Below are 21706 nucleotides of genomic sequence, written 5' to 3' on the forward strand. Positions count from 1 at the left end.
CAGCACCATTGTTCTCATCTGCACCACCCACCCAGACACCTTTCCTTAGACGGGTGGCCAGAGAAAAACTTCTCCAATAGAAGTCGGGCCATGGCACGCCAGTGAGGACCTTCCAGCGGTCTCCTGTGCACTTACACAAGGTCCAGACTCCTTCGTGGGGCAAGTCAAGCTCTTGACAATCCGGTCCTTGACTAATGTGGGGGCCTCTTGCCCAGAGCCCCTCACACTCTTCAAAGCCGGCAGCTGAAGAGCTGAGCTGTGGCTGTCTGTGGAGTTCAGCCGCCGCTCCCTGCACGCCCGCCCCCTGCAGGGGACGGGGCCCCGTTTCCCCACTTCCCCACCTGCGCCCAGCGGTGCTGCTGAGTGGCTGCGAAACGCCGGGCTTTGGGGTCAGGAACGCCAGCTCCACTGCTCACCGCCTGTCACTCTGGGAAAACAGCTCTGGCGCCAGGCTCCCCGTAGGTAAAACGCGGACAGTCATCCCTCCCCTCCTCAACCACACCCGTCAGAATCAGAAGCCACGAATCATTCTCTGCCACCCAGCAACTGCCTCGGTCTCCTCCACCACTTTCCCCACCGATGGGAAGACAGGAAGGGCGCCATGCCCAGACAGGGACAGACTGGATGAGGCCAGCGAAGCGCCCAGGGACAAAGTTCGGGCAGCGCCCACTCTCGGGCTCGGGCAAGTGCAGAGTCGCTCCGAGAGCCACCGTCTCCAGAAGACGCGGCAGGTGCCGGGCTGTGCCTGGAGCCCGAACACGCCGGAGCAGCCCGCCCCGCAACGGGCCCGCGCTTCCGGAATTGGCGCCCTGCCAGGGGCGGCTGCCTGTGACGTCACAGGGGCGCGCCCGCTTCTCGCTCGGGTGATCCGGGCGAGCGTTCCCGGGTTCTCCGCGGCTGCGTTTCCCCGGCTGGCTGCGGTCACTGGTGCCAGTGCTCAGGCGTCCATCGCCCTTGACCTCCGGCCCCGCGAGCCCTAACTCAGCGCAGGAGGACCGGCCTCCGCCGCCAGGTGGGACGAGCCTGGCTGGGTCACGCCAGAAGGGTGTCCGTGGCGCGGGTCTCCCGCGGAGCGCAGAACTGGGACCTGACCCCCAGGCGCTTCTGACCACACCGACGGGGGGACCTTTCTGAGCCTCACTAACTGCGGGGTAAGGAGATGGTCATGTGGGAAACTGGGGGACCGGCATGGGTTCCAGGCGAGTGGACGGTGGGCCGTGTGACATAGTGGTTGTTGCAGAAACCCCAGGGCCACTTTCTGACTGGTACCTTGGGCACCTGACGTCATCCCTTCGAGTCTCAGTGTCCCCTTCTGTAAAGGGAGGGCGCGCTACCCGAGGGGACCGCTGTAAGGTTGGAATGAACCTGCATGTGTGTGTCACGTGGGAAGGGAACGGTCAGTGGGGCCTGGGGTTCTCTTGGAGCGCTGGTAACCAGCCTTGTCCCTCAGGCAACAGCCAGAGGGCGCCTGTAGTTTCACCTTATGAAATATAGCAGGGTAAAATACAAGCCTGGACCACTTCCCATGTGGTATGCAGGGAACCAGGGTAAAATACAAGCCTGGACCACTTCCCGTGTGGTATGCATGGAATGGCTGATGGGGCAAAGGGCCTTGGGCTATAGTCCTAGGAATTTCAGGGATCCTGATGATGGCTCTGGGATCCTCCGTCTCCTGGATCCTGCGTTTTTCTCTGCAGGCTCTGATGCTGGTGTCTGGTAGAAGAAGGTTGCTCACAGCTCTGCTGCAGGCTCAGAAGTGGCCCTTTCAACCCTCCAGAGACATGAGACTAGTACAGTTCCAGGCACCCCACCTGGTGGGGCCTCACTTGGGCCTGGAGACAGGGAATGGTGGAGGGGTTATCAACCTCAATGCCTTTGACCCCACACTCCCGAAGACGATGACGCAGTTCCTAGAGCAGGGAGAGGCCACCCTCTCAGTGGCAAGAAGGTAAGTAAGTGGGCAGCATCGCCCTGAAGCAGGTGCCCTGCTCCCCCCGCACCCTCCCACTGCATTCCTGTTCTGGGAAACAGCACCAGCAGGTAGCTCTTTGGCAAGGGAGCAGAGTAACCCCACCTTTTATTTCTCACCTGTTCTCTTAAAAGATCCTGAGAAATCTTATGTAATAACATCTTCAGTTTTCAGAGGAGAAAACTGAGGCTTAGGGGAGGTGATTAACAATTTCAAGGCCATACATTTGGTGCTGGAACCAGGACTCTCTACTTCATCACACTGCCTCCTCCGGGAAGGAAGTCCTGGACTGACTGACGGGTCTGGGCCAGGGGGTCCTAAAAGGCATCTTATGCAGCCGGGGGAGTGATATAGGCTCCCAGCTCCTACAAGGAGAGAGGACTGCAGGGAGGTTTTCTACAAGACAGTTCCTGGGTTTGGACTAGATTAGGTGAGAGCGTCCCTGAAGCCTGGACCCCTATAGAATCTGGTCTAAGGAGCTGATGAACAATAAATTAAAAACACGTTAAGATGTCGTTTTCATCTACTAAAATGGGAAAAAATACAAATGTTTCACGGCTCACAGTATTAACAGTATGTTCCCATATCGCCATATTCTGCAAAGATTAGAAACCTCCATGTGCCTCATTAGGGACTTGGTTATATCTCTATACAGCAGTAACACGCAGCCACAAGCAATAAAGAGGACGCCCTCTGTGTATTGTTCCATATTGTTAAGATCTCCAAAAGCAGTTGTTTTTGTCAAAAGATTGGTGCTGTCATGTGCATACAAAAGGCTGGGAGAAGAATATCCATAGAGTAGCTGCGAAGAGCCAGGGGAACGGGAGACCTTTCTGTGTATTCCAGTTTGTATCTTTTACATGGACATGAGTTACCTAAGCGGGAGAGGAAATCAACACTGGAAAAATAAAAGCCCTGCTCTGGTATCAAAGGACGATAGCTCTGCTTGATTTTCATACTGACTCTGATGGTTGATAGAGCTAGGAAATATATTTCAAAAAGCAAAACCTGTAGCTGCTGCAGGATCTGCCCAGCCTGCCGGGGTTGCTGACCTGTTCCCAGCCAGACCCTCTCACCTGCTGTGGTCTCTACAGAGCCTTGGCTGCCCAGTTGCCAGTCCTGCCACGGTCGGAGGTAACCTTCCTGGCTCCAGTCACACGGCCAGATAAGGTGGTGTGTGTGGGCATGAATTATGTGGACCACTGCAAAGAACAGAACGTGCCTGTGCCCAAGGAGCCCATCATCTTCAGCAAGTTTGCCAGCTCCATCGTGGGGCCCTATGATGAGGTGGTCCTCCCACCAGAGAGCCAGGTCAGTGCCTCCCCACGCCCTCCCTCGTCAGTGGGCCATCGCAAGGGCGTTCTGAGCTCGGTATTCAGCCTGCTGGAGCCAGCTCTTGCTCAATAGTACATTCAGCAGAAACTAGGGGATTATACACTCAGTCATAACGGTGGCCTTGGAAAAAAAAAGTTAATGTGCGTGTTTTCCTGATTACAAAAGCAATACACCTTCACTGTAGGTAAAATGGAGACAAACATTTAAAAATTACGTCACCCATAATCCCATGCCCAGGGCTTGCAATATTAGTGTTTTTCTGTCTATCTTCCCAGTGTTTCTCCACTCCTGTATATGTTTATACTGTACATACACTTACCTTTTACTTAAGACTCCATCAGGAGCGTTTTTTCATGCCATTAAATATTCTCCGTGACATATTTAGGTTACCATGGAGTTTGTTATATAGGTTAGTTTACTCCCGATTACCTTATTGCTGGATACTGTTTCTAGTTTTCAGCTTCTATAAATAAATGTTGCAATAAACATCTTTATGTAGAAAAGGCTTTGCATGTCCATTAATACATTATTATTTCCTGGCCGGGCGCGGTGGCTCAAGCCTGTAATCCCAGCACTTTGGGAGGCCGAGACGGGTGGATCGCGAGGTCAGGAGATCGAGACCATCCTGGCTAACACGGCGAAACCCCGTCTCTACTAAAAAATAGAAAAAACTAGCCGGGCGAGGTGGCGGGCGCCTGTAGTCCCAGCTACTCGGGAGGCTGAGGCAGGAGAATGGCGTGAACCCGGGAGGCGGAGCTTGCCGTGAGCTGAGATCCGGCCACTGCACTCCAGCCTGGGCGACTGCGAGACTCCGTCTCAAAAAAAAAAAAAAAAAAAAAAAATACATTATTATTTCCTTTGAATAAACCCTTAGAATTTAAATATGTCAGCGTATAGGCAGTATTTCAAAACTTTTGAAAAATTCTGCCAACTGGCCTTTTAAAAGATCATAAAAGCAATCACACATCCACCAGTAGTGTATATACCCTTATTAACACTGGTTACTTTTTCTCTCTGATTTTTGTTTTAGAAATGTCTTGGAAATTTTAGAAAAGCTGGGAAAGTAATGCAGTGAACGTCCAGATAACTTTTCCACTTTATTTCATTGTAAACATTTGACCGTCTTTCCTTTTTCTCCCTTGCCCTTCTCCCTGCCCTCCACGTGGCAAACGTACACTTATTTTTTTTTATTTTTTATTTTTTTTGGCAGGGGGTGGGGTGAAGGAGACCTTTTAAAACACATTGGGAATATTAAGACAATTTAGTCAGAAAAACTTAAATAGGCATCTCCTAAGAATAAGGACAGTGGCTTGCATGACCATCCCACCATTATCACTACCAAGAAAATTAACTTGAATAATATTTAATATAAAATCCAGTTGCCCCAATTCCCAATCAGAAGTACTGCTGACTGCCCCAAAGGTAACTTTTAATTTGCTTACTTTTTTTATTGCTCCTTGATCAACCAAGGCCACACACTGTATTCAGTTTTATCTCTTTAGTGGTTTCAATCTAGGACAGGATTCCGTAGACCTTTTCTTAAAGGGCTGTGTTAGTCTGTTCTCACACTGCTGATAGACATACCTGAGACTGGGAAATTTGCAAAAAAAAAAAAAGGTTTAATTAGACTTACACTTCCACGTGGCTAGGGAAGCCTCAAAATCATGGCAGAAGGCAAAGAGGAGCAAGTCACATCTTAGGTGGATAGCAGCAGGCAGAAAAGAGCTTGTGCAGAGAGACTCCCATTTTTAAAAGCGTCACATCTCGTGACACCCATTCACTGTCATGAGAACAGCGCAGGAAAGACCCGCCCCCAGGATTCAGTCATCTCCCACCGAGCCCTCCCACAATATGTTGGAATTATGGGAGCTACAAGATGAGATTTGGGTAGGCACACAGCTAAACCATACTGGAATTATGGGAGCTACAAGATGAGATTTGGGTAGGGACACAGCTAAACCATATTGGAATTATGGGAGCTACAAGATGAGATTTGGGTAGGCACACAGCTAAACCATATTGGAATTATGGGAGCTACAAGATGAGATTTGGGTAGGGACACAGCTAAACCATATCAAGGGCCAATTAGTAAATATTAGGCTTTGAGTGTCAGATGGTCTCTTTTGCAGCAATTCAACTCTGCTGTTGTAGTGTGACAACCACCAGGGACGATACACAAATGAATGGTGGGTTTCCAATCAAACTATTATAGCAGATGGTGAGCTGGCCATAGTTTGCCAACTCCTGATCTCAAACACGCTCCCTGCCCTTTCCTTGAAGAATCCAGTTGTCTCATAGCATGTTTCACACCCTGGGTTTGTCTGGTTGTTTCTTCATGATTAGTGTCAGGGTAAGCATTTTTATCAAGACGTCTACAAAGAAGATGTTATACATTTCCCATTGCATCCCACTGGGAGGTTCATGTCAGTGGTCCCAGAATTTGACCACTTGGTTTAGCTGACATTCACTAGGTCCCTCCATGGGGAGGACGCATTTCCATTTTTGTAATTAATAAGCAGTCTATGAGTGGTAGTTTGAGATCACATAACTATCTTACTGCCCCATAGCTTCTCATCCAGGGATCCTGTGGTCATCCTGACTGAATCCATTATTGCTCTGGGGGTTAGAGAACAATGACTTTTTTTTTTTTTTTTGAGACAGAGTCTCGCTCTGTTGTGCAGGTTGGAGTGCAGTGGCATGATCTCAGCTCACTGCAACCTCTGCCTCCTGGGTTCAAGTGATTCTTCTGCCTTGGCATCCCAAGTAGCTGGGATTACAGGCGTGTACCACCACACCTGGCTAATTTTTGTATTTTTAGTAGAGACAGGGTTTCACCATGTTGGCCAGGCCGGTCTTGAACTCCTCACCTCAGGTGATCCACCCGCCTCGGCCTCCCGCAGTGCGGGGATTACAGGCGTGAGCCACCGCGCCCGGCCAAGATCAATGACTCTTCTCAATCATGCCTCCTGTTTTTATTGGCTGGCATTCTTCTATGAAGAAAAGCTGCCTCTCCTCTTTTTATTCCTGTGTCTTCAATATCATTGTGAAGTCATGATTTTTGTTTTTACTCAATTGTTTGTAATTCGTCATTTACATTCTTTAGGTGACTTCAGTTTGGCCAGTGAGGGGCATTCAAGTTGACTCCATTCCCGTCACTTTTTGTATATCCTAGCTTTTTGACCAAGATGTTCTAGGCTTATCATGTACTGTCTTGGACCTGGAATTAGCCATTTCCCCGAGGAACCTGGTGCTTCTTCTTTTTTTTTTTTTTTTTGAGGCGGAGTTTCGCTCTGTTGCCCAGGCTGGAGTGTAGTGGTGGGATCTCAGCTCACTGCAAGCTCCGCCTCCCGTGTTCATGCCATTCTCCTGCCTCAGCCTCCCGAGTAGCTGGGACTACAGGCGCCCGCCACCACGCCCAGCTAGTTTTTTGTATTTTTTGGTAGAGATGGGGTTTCACCGTGTTAGCCAGGATGGTCTCGATCTCCTGACTTCGTCATCCGCCCGTCTCGGCCTCCCAAAGTGCTGGGATTACAGGCTTGAGCCACTGCGCCCAGCCCCAGTGCTTCTTAATGGGGAGTGGTATTAGAGACCAACATCTGGGTGTCAGGTATACTCATACCAACTGGTTATCATCAGAAAGAGCTGCCAATTTTAAAGGCCAAATTATATCTATTTTGTAGTTGTATTTTATGGATTATGGGAGAGGCTGAGCATATTTTCATGTTTTCTGGCCATGTCCATTACCTATTTGTGAACTGCTTACTCAAGTCCTTTGTGGGATGTCAATCTTTTTCTTACTAAAGTGAGTTAATAACATTACAGCATTTAGAATAGTGCCTGACACACAGGAAGGTTACGTATTGCTAGAGGATATTACTTCGTATTTATTCTTTGTTAAAAGTGTCCAGAGTAACTTTTAAACTCAGTGCGCTGGACACGTGTTGCTCTTCTGCCGTCACAGTGGGGAGAGGACCTGTGCCTGCATCCCGTGATGCTGTCTGCCACTGCCCAAAATGTATGGGTCTACAAGCCACACCTCCCTTGTCATTCACGTGGCTCTGCTTCGTGGTGATGGCAAACGTGCTGGCACCCAAGCCCTAATGACAAAGGTCCACGCCCTTCAGCACCGTGTGCAGCCTCAGCATGGACAGTGGGCCCCGAAGCCACTGCAGCTCACTGTTCCTCTCCCACCCTACAGGAAGTAGATTGGGAAGTGGAGCTGGCCGTGGTCATTGGAAAGAAAGGCAAGCACATCAAGGTGAGGTGGAAAGGTGGGGCTCCCAGGCCAGAGTGTAGCAGAGGCCCCAGCTCCTGCCTCTCCCAGTGCTGACCTCTCACCAACACACAGTGCCAGCTGTCCCTGACCCTGGGAAGCGGTCAGCCTCCTTACTCCCTGACACTGCCTTGCCCTTCACCCACCTTTGGCTGGCTCTGGCTACTAACATGGGATAACAGCTTAGAGATCCTTTGCCATAGGTGTTGGTGTCACCCATGATCTAACCTCCTGTATGGCCACATCCCCTGCCCCATAGGCCACAGATGCCATGGCCCACGTGGCCGGCTTCACTGTGGCTCATGACGTGAGTGCTCGTGACTGGCAAATGAGACGCAATGGGAAACAGTGGCTGCTGGGGAAAACCTTCGACACCTTCTGCCCTCTGGGCCCTGCCTTGGTGACCAAGGACAGTGTAGCAGGTAGGTCCCTGGTCCCTGCCCCCTTGTACCTACCATTGCACAGATGAACAGTGCTCCAGGGAGGAGCGCCGGTTCAGGTACATGCGGCACCTGCCCTCCCTGGCCACCCTTTCACTGCTGACTCCACACAGGGCAAGTCTCTTATCCTCAGCCATGAGTTCTCCCATGGGCTTCCTTCCCAAGGCCCCTAGAGGGAACACAACTGCAGAGGATGTGAAACTGCATGAAGTAAATGACAAACAACACTGAGCTGATGGGTGGATCGGGCTTCCTGTGGCTGCCACCATCTGAAACAATCTAAGTTGAGCATCATGGAGCATAGTTATCACAAGGCCCTGGCATCTTCCACAGTACAGGAGACGATAGCCAGTGTGACTCACCCAGCCATTGTGGAAACAGAACAGCACTGACCACACACAGTGAGGAGACAGCGCCAGGACGGGGGCAGTGCCCCAGAGGGCAGAGCGCAGCCTCTTAACACAGCCGCCCACAACTGTGGTGGAGGTGGTGGGGGGAGGGTGTCCATGTGGGCCAGCCATGCCAGGATGCCAAAGACCCCATTACCTCACAGCATCCCATGCAGAGTCCGCAGGAAAGTTAAATTGTGTTTCAGCCGCTCTACTTAAGGGGAGTAGAACACTAAGACCACCACCAACAGTTGAAAGTGCTGGTTAGCCAGGATGTTCTTACACTAATCCTCCCCTTCTAGCGTCCAGTACACGAGGCTTCACTCTCCCGGCTAGAACCATTACCTCACTGCTTTGTAGATGCTAAGTCTTTTTTTTTTTTTTTCTTTTGGAATGGTCTTACTGTGTCACCCAGGCTGGAGTGCAGTGGCCCAATCTCAGCTCACTGAAGCCTCAATATCCAGGGTTCAAGCGATCCTCCCACCTCAGCCTCCTGAGTAGCTGGGACTACAGGCATGCATCACCACGCCTGCCTGTTTTTATTATTTTTTATAGAGACAAGCACTCAGTGCGTTCCCCAGGCTGGTTTTGAACTCCTGAGCTTAATCAGTCCTCGCCTGCCTTGGCCTCCCAGAGTGCTGTGATCACAGGCATGAGCACCAGGCTTGGCCCTGCCCAGGAGGCATTTTTGTATCTACAGGTGTCATCCTATGCTGTAGACAGATGCCCCCCCCCTTTTTTCAAGGCAAACACCCGAGCCATTTTTCTCTCCCTCTTCAGAGTCAAGAACATCCTCTCAACTCAGCCCTGTGACTACTGCCTGGTGCTCTTGGTGGGGATGCAGGGAGGCCTGAAAAGGCCAATGTCTATACAGAAAGTTCTACCGTAGAGCACTGAGTCAATGTGGGCACAAAGCCCTGTCCCCTGGCAAGTCACAAAGCTCTGCTACAGTTGTGTTTGTGAAATACTGGGGGGTTTGAGGGGGAAAAGGGATAACCCCAAGGTACCATCTTTGCATTTCAGATCCACACAACTTACAGATCTGCTGCCGAGTGAACGGGGAAGTGGTCCAGAGCAGCAACACCAACCAGATGGTATTCAAGACGGAGGACCTGATAGCCTGGGTCTCCCAGTGAGTGCCAGGGCCTGTCCTGCCAGTCGCACTCCATCCACCCACATATGGAGGCTGAGCTGAGCCCTCCACCCTTGGCTGTGGCCACCTCAGCCAGCCCCTGGTCTCACCGGGTCCTTTTGCTTTGCTCCAGGTTTGTCACCTTTTACCCAGGGGATGTCATCCTGACTGGGACCCCCCCAGGTGTCGGTGTATTCAGGAAACCTCCTGTGTTTCTCAAGGTAGGTTAGTGAAAAGGAAAGAGAGCAAGGGCCCGAAGGCCTGGCAGGCTTGGCCCAGACTTGAGAAGTACAGGCTTGTGTGGATGTACGTGTGTCTGACGGAAGGGCTGACCCCCTCATGGCCTGCTCTGTTGCAGAAGGGGGATGAAGTCCAGTGTGAGATAGAAGAACTAGGTGTCATCATCAACAAGGTGGTGTGATGGCTCCTGCACAGGCCCTGGACATAGGATGGGGGCATCTGCTCCCACTCAGCCTAGCCCAGGGAAAGGCCGAGTGACAGGTATGGGCAGGTGCCAGCCCTGCAAGCCACCTCTTCTGGGTAGAGGGAGAAGGACAGAGCTCTCTTCAATAAATTTGTCAGGCCAGAGCAGCAGCTTGGCTTCTGCTGTTTGTCTTCCCTTGGGCTTTGTTTCCTGGGACAAGTCGGGGCATTTTGTGGGACTGGGGAAGAAGAGAGCAAATACACACGCATACGCCAAAAAGATACTCCCGGGCTTGGGAAAAGACGACCTGTCTGGTCCCCTTGTTTATCACATAAAGGAGGGAGAAAGCAAGAGATGGCAAGGGACAATCAAGCCTCAATGATTATATTTATAGACCAGCTAAGGGTTTGCAGCCTCCTCTCCGTCTTCTGGCTCTAGGACACAGCTGTTTTGTGGGGCTGAGAAGTCTCGGCACAGGCTCCTTCTCACAGTTCTAGCTACAGATGAACTGCCGGATGAACTGTTCTAGTTTTTGCTGATTCTCCCGGCTGGCAAAAGTAGGGGACAGGTGGAGCCTGGGGCCTGCAGGGCTCGGCATCTGCTGCAGAACCTGGGCCATGGAAGATGGGCCATGAGTACCCTCAGCACAGAGACTGTGTCCACCGGGCCCAGGGCCAAGCCTGTCCCCCAGAAACCTGCCGCGAGACCTCTGGCCCCTTCGACCTCAGTGTTTGTGCAAAAGCTGCCTCAAAGCAGCCCTAATACCCCACCTAGAAGGATGAACCAGTGATTTGGGAGACCAAGAGGCAGGAAACCATCCCATCTTCTCCAACCCATCACCACGTCTGTTGCTGGAAGACACCAAGTAAATCCCAGGGTCTTAATGAGACACCATCAGGCCAGCCCTGTGGGGTGATGGGCACATAGCTGGGTTTCCCTGAGCCACGCTATCGGGGTGGGAACAGGGGGACAGAAGATGGTGACACAGGCTCCTCTCACCCCTAGGTCTCTGAAGGTCCAGATAGCACTGATGGCGAGCTTTGGGTCCGCACACTCTGGAGAGGAGAGAGAGGTGAAGGCTCTAGGTAGGGAGGACAGGGAGCCACTGGGCACAGGATTCTCTCCTCCTGTGTAAAGCAGCAGCCCAGGGAGGGATAGAGCTCAGACTGGACAGAAGACCCTCTGAACTCTGCAGCGCTCCTTCTAGAGTTGAGTTGTCACTGTCCGGCAGGGGGCAGCAACCACCAGCAAACACCCCTGCTCCAGGCGCCTGGGCTGACTGGCTGGGACTCACCAAAGATCCCTTCTTCCTGGGCGGTGGCCTGGAGGAACTGGAACAGCTGCTCTGTGTAGCCGGACTCTGCAGAAAAGAGAAGACCTAGACCTGGCGCCCTACACCGACAGCCTGCCTCGAGGACTGCAAGGGAACAAGGGCCTCACCAGTATCGGGCAGCTGGCCCTGGTGGAGGAAGGCGGCAGCCTGTGCAAAGGCCTTGAGCAGTGGGCTGAGCAGGCGGCAGAGGAAGAGAAAGAAGTCTGGGCAGTGTGACTGCTGGCTGAGCTGGGGGGGGACAGGCCGGGGTGAGCGCAGCTCCCCACCACCTCCCTACCACCTCCCTCCAGGGGCGGTTTCTTGAAACACACCCTGAAGTACCGGCCCTCAGCCTCTTCAAAGTCATCACTGTCACTATCAGTAAAGTCCCCACTCGGTTTCCACAGCAGCTTCCTGCTCAGTCGCTGTCGCCCTGTGTCACAGGCTGACCGGGAGCCTGGGGTCTAGGGGCCATGGAGCCATAGTTCTCTGACAGGCTGGCCAGGGATCAACCATATACCCCCAGACCAGGTACATGCCAGTGAATCCAGTAAAAGAAGACCTAGAGGCCCAAGAGCTTGCTATGCAGAAGCTTTTTAACTTGATGTGCTCCCATTAGTCCAATTTTGCTTTAGCTGCCTCTGTTTGTAGGGTAGTGCTGAATAAAGTTTTGAGCAAAGTGTAGTGGCTCATGCCTGTTATCCCAGTGCTTTGTGACACTTACAGGAGTGGAGTGCTTGAGGCCAGGAGTTCAAGACGAGTCTGACCAACATGGTGAAACCTTGGCTCTACTAAAAATACAAACGTTACTGGGGCATGGTGGCACACATCTATTATACCAGCTACTTGGGAGGCTGAGATGCGAGAAAGGCTTGAACCCAGGAGGTGGAAGTTGCAGTGGGCAGACAATACACCACTGCACTGCAGCCTGGGTGATAGAGCAAGACTCTGTCAGAAGGAAAGAAGGAGAAAAGGAAGGCAGGAAGGCAGGAAAGCATTTTTGCCCTGAATAATGTCCTGGAGATTTTCCCCAATGATTTCTTGTAGTAATTTCATAGTTCAATATTTTAAGTCTTTAAACACTTTTGATTTGATTTTACATATGGCAAGATACAGAAGTCTAGGATTTAGTTTCATTCTTCTTCATATGGAAATCTAGTTTTCTCAGCACCATATACTGAAGAGACTGTCTTTTCCCCAGTATGTGTTCTTGGTATCTTTGTTGAAAATGAGTTCACTGTAGGTGTGTGGATTTGTTTCTAGGTTCTCTATTCTGTTCCATTGGTCTATGTGTCTGTCATTATGCCAGTACCATGCTGCTTTAGTTACTATAGCTCTGTAGTATAATTTGAAGTCAAGTAATGTGATTCCTCCAGTTTTGTTCTTTTGGCTTAGGATAGCTTTATCTATACTGGGTCTTTTAGGGTTCCATATAAATTTTAGGATTTTTTTTTTTCTATTTATGTGAAGAATGTCATTGGTAATTTAAGGGGGTTGCATGGAATCTGTAGGCTGCTTTGAGTATTATGGACATTTTAACAATATTGATTCTTCTGATCCATGATCCTGGAATTTCATTCCATTATTGGATGTCCTCTTCAATTTCTTTCATCAGTGTTTCATAGTTTTTGTTATTGAGATCTTTCACTTCTCTGGCTAATTCCTAGGTGTTTGATCTTATTTGTGGCTATTGTAAATGGGATTACTCTTTTAATTTCTTTTTCAAATTGTTCACTGTTGGCATCTAGAAATGCTACTGATTTTTCTATGTTGATTTTGTATCCTGTAACTTGACTGAATTTATTTATCAGTTCTAATGTTTTTTTGTGTGGAATCTTTAGGGTTTTTTCAAATACAAGATCATATCATCTGCAGACAAGGATAATTTGACTTCTTCTTTTCCAATTTGCATGCCCTTTATTTCATTCTCTTGTCTGATTACTCTAGCCAGGACTTCCAGTCCTATGTTGAATCAACAGTGGTAAAAGTGGGCATCTGTGTTGTGTTCCAGATCTTAGAGGGAAGGCTTTCAGTTTTTCCCCATTCAGTATGATACTAGCTGAATGGTATCGTGTTTTAATTTCAAGTTCCACTTGTTCATTGTAGGTATCTAGGAACGTGATTGGCTTTTGTACATTAACCTTGTATCCTGCAACCTTGGTATAATTACTTATTAATTTTCTAATTTTAAATTTTCTTTTTTTCTTTCTTTTCTTTTTTTTTTTCTGAGACAGAGCCTCACTCTGTAACCTAGGCCAGAGTGAAGTGGTGTGATCTAGGCTCACTGCAAACTCCGCCTCCCGGGCTCATGCGATTCTTCCACCTCAGCCTCCCAAGTAGCTGGGATTACAGGCATACACCACCATGCCTGGCTAATTTTTGTATTTTTGGTAGAGACAGGGTTTTGTCATGTTGCCCAGGCTGGTCTCCGAACTCCTTGGCTCAAGTGATCCACCCACCTTGGCCTCCCAAAGTGCTAGGATTACAGGTGTGAACCACTACGCCCAGCCTAGAATTTTTTTGTTTATTCTTTTCAGATTTTCTATATAGACAAACATGTCATCTGCAAACAGAGAGTATATTTTTTCCTCCTTTCCAATCTGTATACCTTGTATTTCCCTTTCTTGTGTTATCACATTAGCCAAGACTCTGGCACAGTGTTGAAAAAGAGTGGTGAGAGGAGACATGCTTGCTTTGTTCCTGATCTTAGCAGGAAAGCTGTTTCTCACTGTTGGGTACAATGTTAGCTGTAGGATTTTTGCAGATATTCTTTATCAAGTTGAGGAAGTTCCCCTCTAGTACTAGTTTACTGAGTTTTTTTTTTTTTTTTTATCATGGGTGTTGTATTTTTTCAAAAGTGATTTCTGCATCTATTAATATAATCATGTGATTTTTCTTCTTTAGCCTGTTGGTGTGATAATTTATATATCTAAATAAGTTTTGAATATTAAACCAGCTTTGCATACCTGGGATAAATCCCTCTTGGTCTTGGTGAATAATTCTTTGTTTACATTGTTAGATTCTACTTGCTAGTATTTTGTTGAGGAATTTTGCATCTATGTTCATGAGAGATATTGGTCCCATAGTTTTCTTTTCTTATAATGGCTTCGTGTGATTTTGGTACTACAGTAATACTGGCATCTTAGGATGAGTTAGGAAGTATTCTCTCTGCTTCTTTTTTCTGGAAGAGACTGTAGAATACTGACATAATTTCTTCCTTGAATTTTTGGTAGAATTCACCAGTGAACGTATCTGGGCCTGGTGCTTTCTGTTGCAAGGTTATTAATTATTGATTTGGTTTCTTTAACACAGATAGACCTGTTCAGATTGTCTTTTTTTTTTTCTTTTTCTTTTTTCTGAGACAGGCTCTCACTCTGTCGCCCAAGCTGGAGTGCAGTGGTGCAACCACTCCTCACTGCGGCCTTGACATCCTGTGCTCAAGCAATCCTCCCACCTCCAGCTCCCAAGTAGCTGGGGCAACAGGCATGCACCACCATACCCATCACATTTTTTATTTTGTAGAGACAGGATCTCACTATGTTGCCCAGGCTGGTCTGAAACTCCTGACTTCAAGAGATCCTCCCTCCTCAGCCTCCCAAAGTGCTGGGATTACATGCATGAGCCACCATCTCCCAGCACAGATTGTGTATTTCTTCTTGCATGAGTTTTGATAGAATGTGCATTTCAAGGAATTGTTTCATTTCACCTAGGTTATCAGATTTGTGGGCATCAAGTTTTTCATAATATCCCTTTATGATCCTTTCAATATCCATAAAAGGACATTAGTGATGTCACCCCTTTCATTTTTCATATTAGTAATTTGTGTCTCCTTTTTTTCTTAGCCTGGCTGGAGGCTTATGAGTTTCACCTACCTTCAAATAAACAGGTTTTGATTTTGCTGATTTTCTCTACTGACTTCCTGTTCTCAATTTCATTGAGATGTTTTAGTTTTTATTATTTACTTTCTTCTGTTTACTTTGGATTTAACTTGTTCTTTTTTCTGTTTTCCTAAGGTGGAAGCCTAGATTACTGATCTTTGACATTTCTTCTTTTCTAATATAGAATCTAGTAATCACTTTAATTCATTCAATGTTATAAATTTCTCTCTAATCACTGCTTTTGCTACATCCCACACATTTTGATTAGTTGTCTTTTCACTTTCATTAGTTCAAAATCTTGTTTAATTTCCCTAGATTTCTTCTTTGGCCCAGATACTACTTAAAAGAGTATTGTTCAATCTCCAGGTAATTTGATGGTTTCCTGCTGTCTTTATTTTATTGATTTGTAGTTTAATTCTGCTGTGGTCTGAGAGCACACAGTATATGACATATATTCTTTAAATTTGTTAAGGTGTGTTTCATAGCCCAAAATGTGGTATCTTGGTGAATGTTCCATGCCAGCTTGAGAAGAATGTGCAATTTTCTGTTATTGGATGAGGTAGTCTGTAGATGGTCATTATATCCAGCTGATTGACGGTGTTGTTGAGTTCGACTATGTTCTTACCGATTTTCTGCCTGCTTGGTCTGCCGATTTCTGATCAATGACTGTTGAAGTCTTCAACTTTAGTAGTGGATTCACCTGTTTCTCCTTGCAGTTCTGTCAGTTCTTCCCTCACATATTTCTGTGCTCTGTTGTTAGGGGCATATACACATTCAGGATTGTTATGTCTTCTTGGAGAATTGACTCCTTTTTCTTATGTAATGTCCCTCTTTATCTCTGGTAACTTTCCTTGCTCTTCAAGTCTGCTCTGCCTGAAATTAATGGAGATATTCTGGGGATGTTTTTGATAAGTATTAGTATGGTATATCTTTCACCATCCGTTTAATTTTAATCTAGGTGCATCTTTATATTTAGAACGGGTTTCTTGTAGACTACATATAGTTGTGTCAGATTTTTTAATCTACTCTAGCAATCTCTTTTATTTTATTTTATTTCTTTCTTCCCACCTTTTATTTTACGTTCAAGGGGTACACGTGAAGGTTTATTAGTACGTGGGTCAACTGCATGTCACAGGAGTTTGGTGTACTGGCCATTTTGTTACACAAGTAACAAGCAGAGTACTCAATAGGTAGTTTTTCAATCCTCACCCTCCTCCCATCCTCCACCCTTAAGTAGGCCCCGGATGTCTGTTGTTTCCTTCTGTGTGTCCATGTATACTCAGTGTTTAGCTCCCACTTATAAGTGAGAACATTCATTGTTTGGTTTTCTGTTCCTGTGTTAATTCACTTAGGATGATGGCCTCCAGCTCTATCCATGTTGCTGCAAAGGACATTGATTGCATTCTTTTTTGATGGCTCTGTGGTGTTCCATTGTGTATATATAGTCTATCATTGATGGGCATCTAGGTTGAATCCATGTCTTTGCTGTTGTGAATAGTGCTGCGATGAACATATGCCTGCATGTGTCTTTGTGGTAGAATGGTTTATATCCCTTCAGGTATACACCCAGGAACAGAATTGCTGGGTTGAACGGTAGCTCTGTTTTAAGTTCTTTGATAAATCTTCAGACTACTTTTTATGGTGGCTGAACTAATTTATATTCTGACCAGCAGTATATAAGCATTCTCTTTTGTTCACAACCTCTACAGCATGTTACTTTTTGACTTTTTAATAGCCATTCTGACTGCTGTGAGATGATATCTCATTGTGGTTTTGATATTGAGTATTTTTTCATATACTTGTTGGCTGTGCAGATAGATATCTTTTGAGAAGTGTCTGTGCATGTCCTTTGCCCATTTTTAGTGTGGTTGTTTGCTTTTTCTTTGTTGATTTAGGTTCCTTATAGATTCTAGATATTAGAGTTTTGTTGGATGCATAGGTTGTAAACATTTTCTTTCATTCTATAGGTTGTGTATTTACCCTGTTGATAGTTTTTTTGCTTTGCAGAATCTCTGTCTTAGTTGGTGTATTTAGACCATTGGCATTCAAAATGATTATTGACATTGCTAGAGTAATATCTACCATATCTGTTACTGTTTTTTCTATTTGTTGCCTTGTTATTTGTTCCTATATTTTTGTCTTCCACTCTTTTTTTTTTTTTTTTGCCTTTTGTTATTTTAATTCAGCATTTTATATGACCAAAAAATAGATAAATTGTCTGCATATTTCTGCTAGGGTCTGAATATGTTCCCCCAAAATTCATATGTTGAAATTAAATCATGAATATAAGAAATGAGGCCCTTAGGAGGTGAAGCTCCCTTAAAGGTGGAGCCTTCATTAATGGATTAGTGCTTTAATGAAATAGGTGAGAGGGGGCTGTTCATCTTTTCCACCACACAAGGACACAGCAAGAAGGTACCATCTTGGAAACAGGGAGTGAGCCCTTATCAGACACCAAACCTGCTATTGCCTTGATCTTGGACTTCCCAGCCTCCAGAACTATGAAAAATAAATTTCTCTTATTTATAAATTATGCAGTCTAAAGTATTTTTTATAGCAGCCCAAATGGATTAAGACAATTTCTTTATAACAAATATTTTTCTTCTTATTTTTTTCACTTCTTTTAGTGTTTTCCTTAGATTTGCAATATACGTCTACAACTAATGCAAGTCCATTTTCAAATACCATATACTACTTCATGGGTTGTACCAAGCACCTTATAATAGCAAAATAATCCCAACTCCTGCCTTCTATCTCTTATATCACTACTGTCATTCATTTCACTTATACACAAGCATACTTAAGTATATATGTTTCTGTGGATATATATACACATATATGAATACATAATTGAACATGTTGCTGCCATTATTATTTTGAACACTGTTATCTGTTAGATCAATTCAGAATTTTAAAAAATAACAGTTTCTGTTTTATCTTCACTCATTCCTTCTTCAGTGCTCTCTTTCTTTATATAGATCCAAGTTTCTGACTTGTATGTTTTTCTTTCTCTTTGAAGAACTTCTTTCAATATTTCTTACAAGGCACATGTACTGACAATAAATTCCCTCAATTTTTGTTTGTCTGAGACAGTCTGTATTTCTTCAGTTTTGAGGAATAATTTTGCAGGGTACAGAATTCCAGGTTGTTTATTTTTTCTCTCTCAGGATGGTAAATATTTCACTTCACACTCTTCTTATTTGCATGGTTTCTGAGAAGGCAGTTGTTATCCTTCTCTTTGCTCCCTGTAGGTAAGGTGGCTTTTTCCTCTGGCTTTTTTCAATAGTTTCGTTTTGTTTTTGTTTGTTTGTTTGTTTGTTTGGAACAGAGTCTCACTCTGTCACCAGGCTGCAGTGCAGTGGTACAATCTCAGCTCACTTCACCTCCTGGGTTCAAGCGATTCTCCTGTCTCCGCCTCCCAAGTAGCTGGGATTACAGGTGCCCACCATTACGTCCAGCTAATTTTTGTGTTTTTAGTAGTGATGAGGTTTTGCCATGTTGGCCAGGCTGGTCTCGAACTCCTGACCTCAAGTGATATATCCACCTTGGCCTCTGATCAAACTGCCTTGGCCTCCGGTAGTGTTTTATTTATATTTGATTTTTCTAGTTTGAATATGCTGTGCCTGGGTGGGTTATTTTTTTAGCATTTATTCTGCTTGGTGTTCACAGAGCTTCCTGGATCTATGGTTTGGTGCCTGATATTAATTTGGTGACAATCTCTGTCATCTGTTGTTGTTGTTGATTTATTTATTTTTTTTAATTTTTTTTTTTTTTTTTTTTTTGAGACGGAGTCTAGCTCTGTCGCCCAGGCTGGAGTGCAGTGGCGCGATCTCGGCTCACTGCAAGCTCCGCCTCCCGGGTTTACGCCATTCTCCTGCCTCAGCCTCCCGAGTAGCTGGGACTACAGGCGCCCGCCATCTCGCCCGGCTAGTTTTTTGTATTTTTTAGTAGAGACGGGGTTTCACCGTGTAGACCAGGATGGTCTCGATCTCCTGACCTCGTGATCCACCCGTCTCGGCCTCCCAAAGTGCTGGGATTACAGGCTTGAGCCACCGCGCCCGGCCTGTTGATTTATTTAAAAGGTGGTGTCTGGCTATGTTGCTCAGGCTGGAACCTTCCACAGGCGTGATCAGCAAGGGAATTTTGACCTGTTCCATTTCTGACCTGGGCCAATTCACCTCTCCTTAGGCAACCTGGTGGTCCCCCATTCCCCAGAAGTCACCATACTAATGCCAAACTTAGTGCAGACACCCAGGCGGCATAGTGCACTGCAGCCCAGAACTCCTGTACCAACTCAAGCTATCATCCTGCCTCAGCCTCCTGAGTAGCTGGGACTATAGGTGTGTGCCACCACATCGATTTATTTATTTTTTGAGACACGGTCTCACTCTGTCACCAGGCTGAAGTGCAGCGGTGCAGTCATGGCTCACTGCAGACTTGACCTCCCAGGCTTACATGATCCTTTCACCTCACCCCACTGAATAGATGGGACCAGAGGTGTGCACCATGCCCAGCTAATTTTTTAATTTTTCTGTAGAGATGGGGTCTCCCTATGTTGCTCAGGCTATGATTGTTTTAAATATTTTTTCTGTTTCTTTCTCTTTGTTTCTATTCTCTTTCTTGCATCCCCATTATGTGTATGTTATTTATTTATTTATTTATTTATTTATTTATTTATTTTTCCTGTAGTTGTTGCACAGTCCTTGAATAGTCCATTTCACTTTTTCAGTCTCTTTCTTCTTTGCTTTTCTGTCCTGGAAGTTTCTATTGATATATCCTCAAGGTTAGAGAGTCTTTCTTCAACCATGTCTGGTATACTCATGGGCCTATCAAAGGCATTTTTCATCACTATAACAGTGTTGCTGATCTCTAGTGGATTTCCATCTCTCTGCTTAACAGGTTCTTGCATGCTGTCTACTTGATTCATTAGAGCCCTTAGCATGTTAGTTGTAGTTGTTTTAAATTCCCAGTCTGATAAGTGTACCACTCCTGCCATATCTGAGTCTGGGTCTGATGCTTGCTCTTTTTCTTCAAACTTTGTGTTTTGCCTTTTAGTATGACTTGTAATTTTTTCTTGATATCAGACATGATGTACTGGGTAAGAGGAACTGCAGTTAGTAGGCCCTTTAATAATGGCGTAGTAAGGTGGCAAAGGGCAGAAGAGTAATCACAGTCCTATGATTAAGGCTCAGCCTTTTAGTGATCCCCTGTCTCTGAAATGTTAACTTCACAAGTGCTTCTTGGTTTTCCCCTTTTGGATGGAACAGGACAGCTAGAACTCTGTATACACCTAAAAAACAAATAAATATTGAACTTTAGCCAATGTATGCATGTTGAAATGTTTGAGGGGGCAGGGAAAGTATACTGATGTCTATAACTCACTTGGAAAGTCATCAAAAGACAAGATGGATTGATAGATAGGTGGAAGGATAGATAGACATGTGATAAAGCAACTACAGTAAAATATAAATTTTAAGGTCTAGGTGGTGAGTATACAGCTTTTCATTGTACTTTTCTTTTTCAACTTTTTTGTGTGTTTGAAAATTTCGTAATACAATGTTCAAAAAGTTAGCCCTACAGCCTAGGGAAATAGGTCAGGGTCAGTAGGATGAAATTTAATGCCAGTGAAGGGCAAGTGGTCTCTTCAGATGCAGATGCTGTTTTGCTTAGGTGAAGAATGAGAAAGTCATTTTCTGCCAGCTGTTCATGTACATAAGGAATGGGCTGCCCTCAAATGATGTGCTTCTGTAAGAGATGCTGAATTCATAGACGTTTCCATCATCTCTGGACAAGGAATTGGGCATACTATCCTACTCCAGACCATTCACATCTTCTTAAGGTGAGATATCCCAGTTTCTAAGAGACTTTGGCAAATGAGTCGTATGAGTCAGGATGGGGGCTGAGTTTTGCTGCAATAACAAAAGACTCCCAAATCTCAGTGTCATCTCCCTCACATTCCACATCCAATGTGAGTTGGCTGTGGCTCGATCCATGTTGTTTTAACTCTGGGACACAAGCTGACAGAGTCTGGTTTTTATTTAGAGCATTCCATCTAGTAGCAGAGGGAAAAGAGACATGACAAACACAGGCTGGCTTTTACAGAAGCCTTGTAAGGGGTCTATGATGCTCCTACCCACATAGCATTGGCCAAAACAGTTCTCATGGCAAGGCCATAGTTCAGCTACATGCAAACACCCCATCCTCCAGCAGGAAGAGGCACAGCTGATGATGACCAACAGTCATTGAATCTACCCCAAGGAGATTATCAGAATGATCTGAGGCCTAAGAAAGACAAGGGAACTAGGGGAGAGGCGGCAGAGGAATGACACGCTGGTTTTATTCAAACATTTTAGAAAATGAGCAGGATAAGATGTGCTCTGCACAGCTCCAGGGGCAAGCGGAGGACATTTCTACCAGCTAGGAGTCACAGGCTTCTGGTTGTCACGGGAAGCACATTCTGACAGGAAGGACTACCCAGCCATAGGGAACACCGAGGGCACGTTGTTACCTGGGCTGCTCAATGCGCCCAGGACAGTGGTGACACTTGAAGACAG

The 21706-nt window shown here is 46.2% G+C and overlaps 2 protein-coding genes across 7 annotated transcripts in view; both read left to right on the forward strand.

Moving 5' to 3' along the window:
- The first annotated feature begins 848 nt into the window (after window positions 1-848).
- FAHD2A (fumarylacetoacetate hydrolase domain containing 2A) lies at window positions 849-11678 on the forward strand. Of its 3 annotated transcripts, XR_004443894.1 has the most exons (9): window positions 857-1151; window positions 1698-1948; window positions 3064-3280; window positions 7503-7562; window positions 7837-7999; window positions 9430-9538; window positions 9672-9759; window positions 9897-10039; window positions 10968-11678. XR_004443894.1 is itself a non-coding variant. In XM_033238835.1 (8 exons), the coding sequence occupies exons 2-8, from the start codon at window positions 1704-1706 to the stop codon at window positions 9957-9959; spliced, it is 945 nt and encodes a 314-aa protein (XP_033094726.1). In that variant the 5' UTR covers window positions 849-1012; window positions 1698-1703; the 3' UTR covers window positions 9960-10129. The 3 variants fall into 3 exon arrangements, 2 of the variants coding, with proteins under 2 accessions (XP_033094726.1, XP_033094725.1); XM_033238835.1 differs by lacking the exon at window positions 10968-11678 and having other exon boundaries at window positions 849-1012; window positions 9897-10129; XM_033238834.1 differs by lacking the exon at window positions 10968-11678 and having other exon boundaries at window positions 9897-10129.
- Window positions 849-21706, forward strand: part of LOC117099577 (fumarylacetoacetate hydrolase domain-containing protein 2A-like) — a 43194-nt gene continuing 22336 nt past the window's right edge. The window contains exon 1 of one of the 4 annotated variants that reach the window (XM_033238832.1): window positions 849-927. Coding sequence is in view for 1 of the 4 variants with exons in the window: in XM_033238831.1 (XP_033094722.1) it covers window positions 1647-1674 (28 nt within the window). In the remaining 3 variants the exon portion in view is untranslated. Of the gene's footprint in view, window positions 928-1249; window positions 1675-21706 lie in introns of those variants that run through there. The other 3 variants (XM_033238833.1, XR_004443893.1, XM_033238831.1) reach the window with 3 other exon arrangements.

The sequence above is a fragment of the Trachypithecus francoisi genome, unplaced genomic scaffold (assembly GCF_009764315.1).
Source record: "Trachypithecus francoisi isolate TF-2019V2 unplaced genomic scaffold, Tfra_2.0 Lachesis_group17, whole genome shotgun sequence".
Classification (NCBI taxonomy): domain Eukaryota; kingdom Metazoa; phylum Chordata; class Mammalia; order Primates; family Cercopithecidae; genus Trachypithecus; species Trachypithecus francoisi.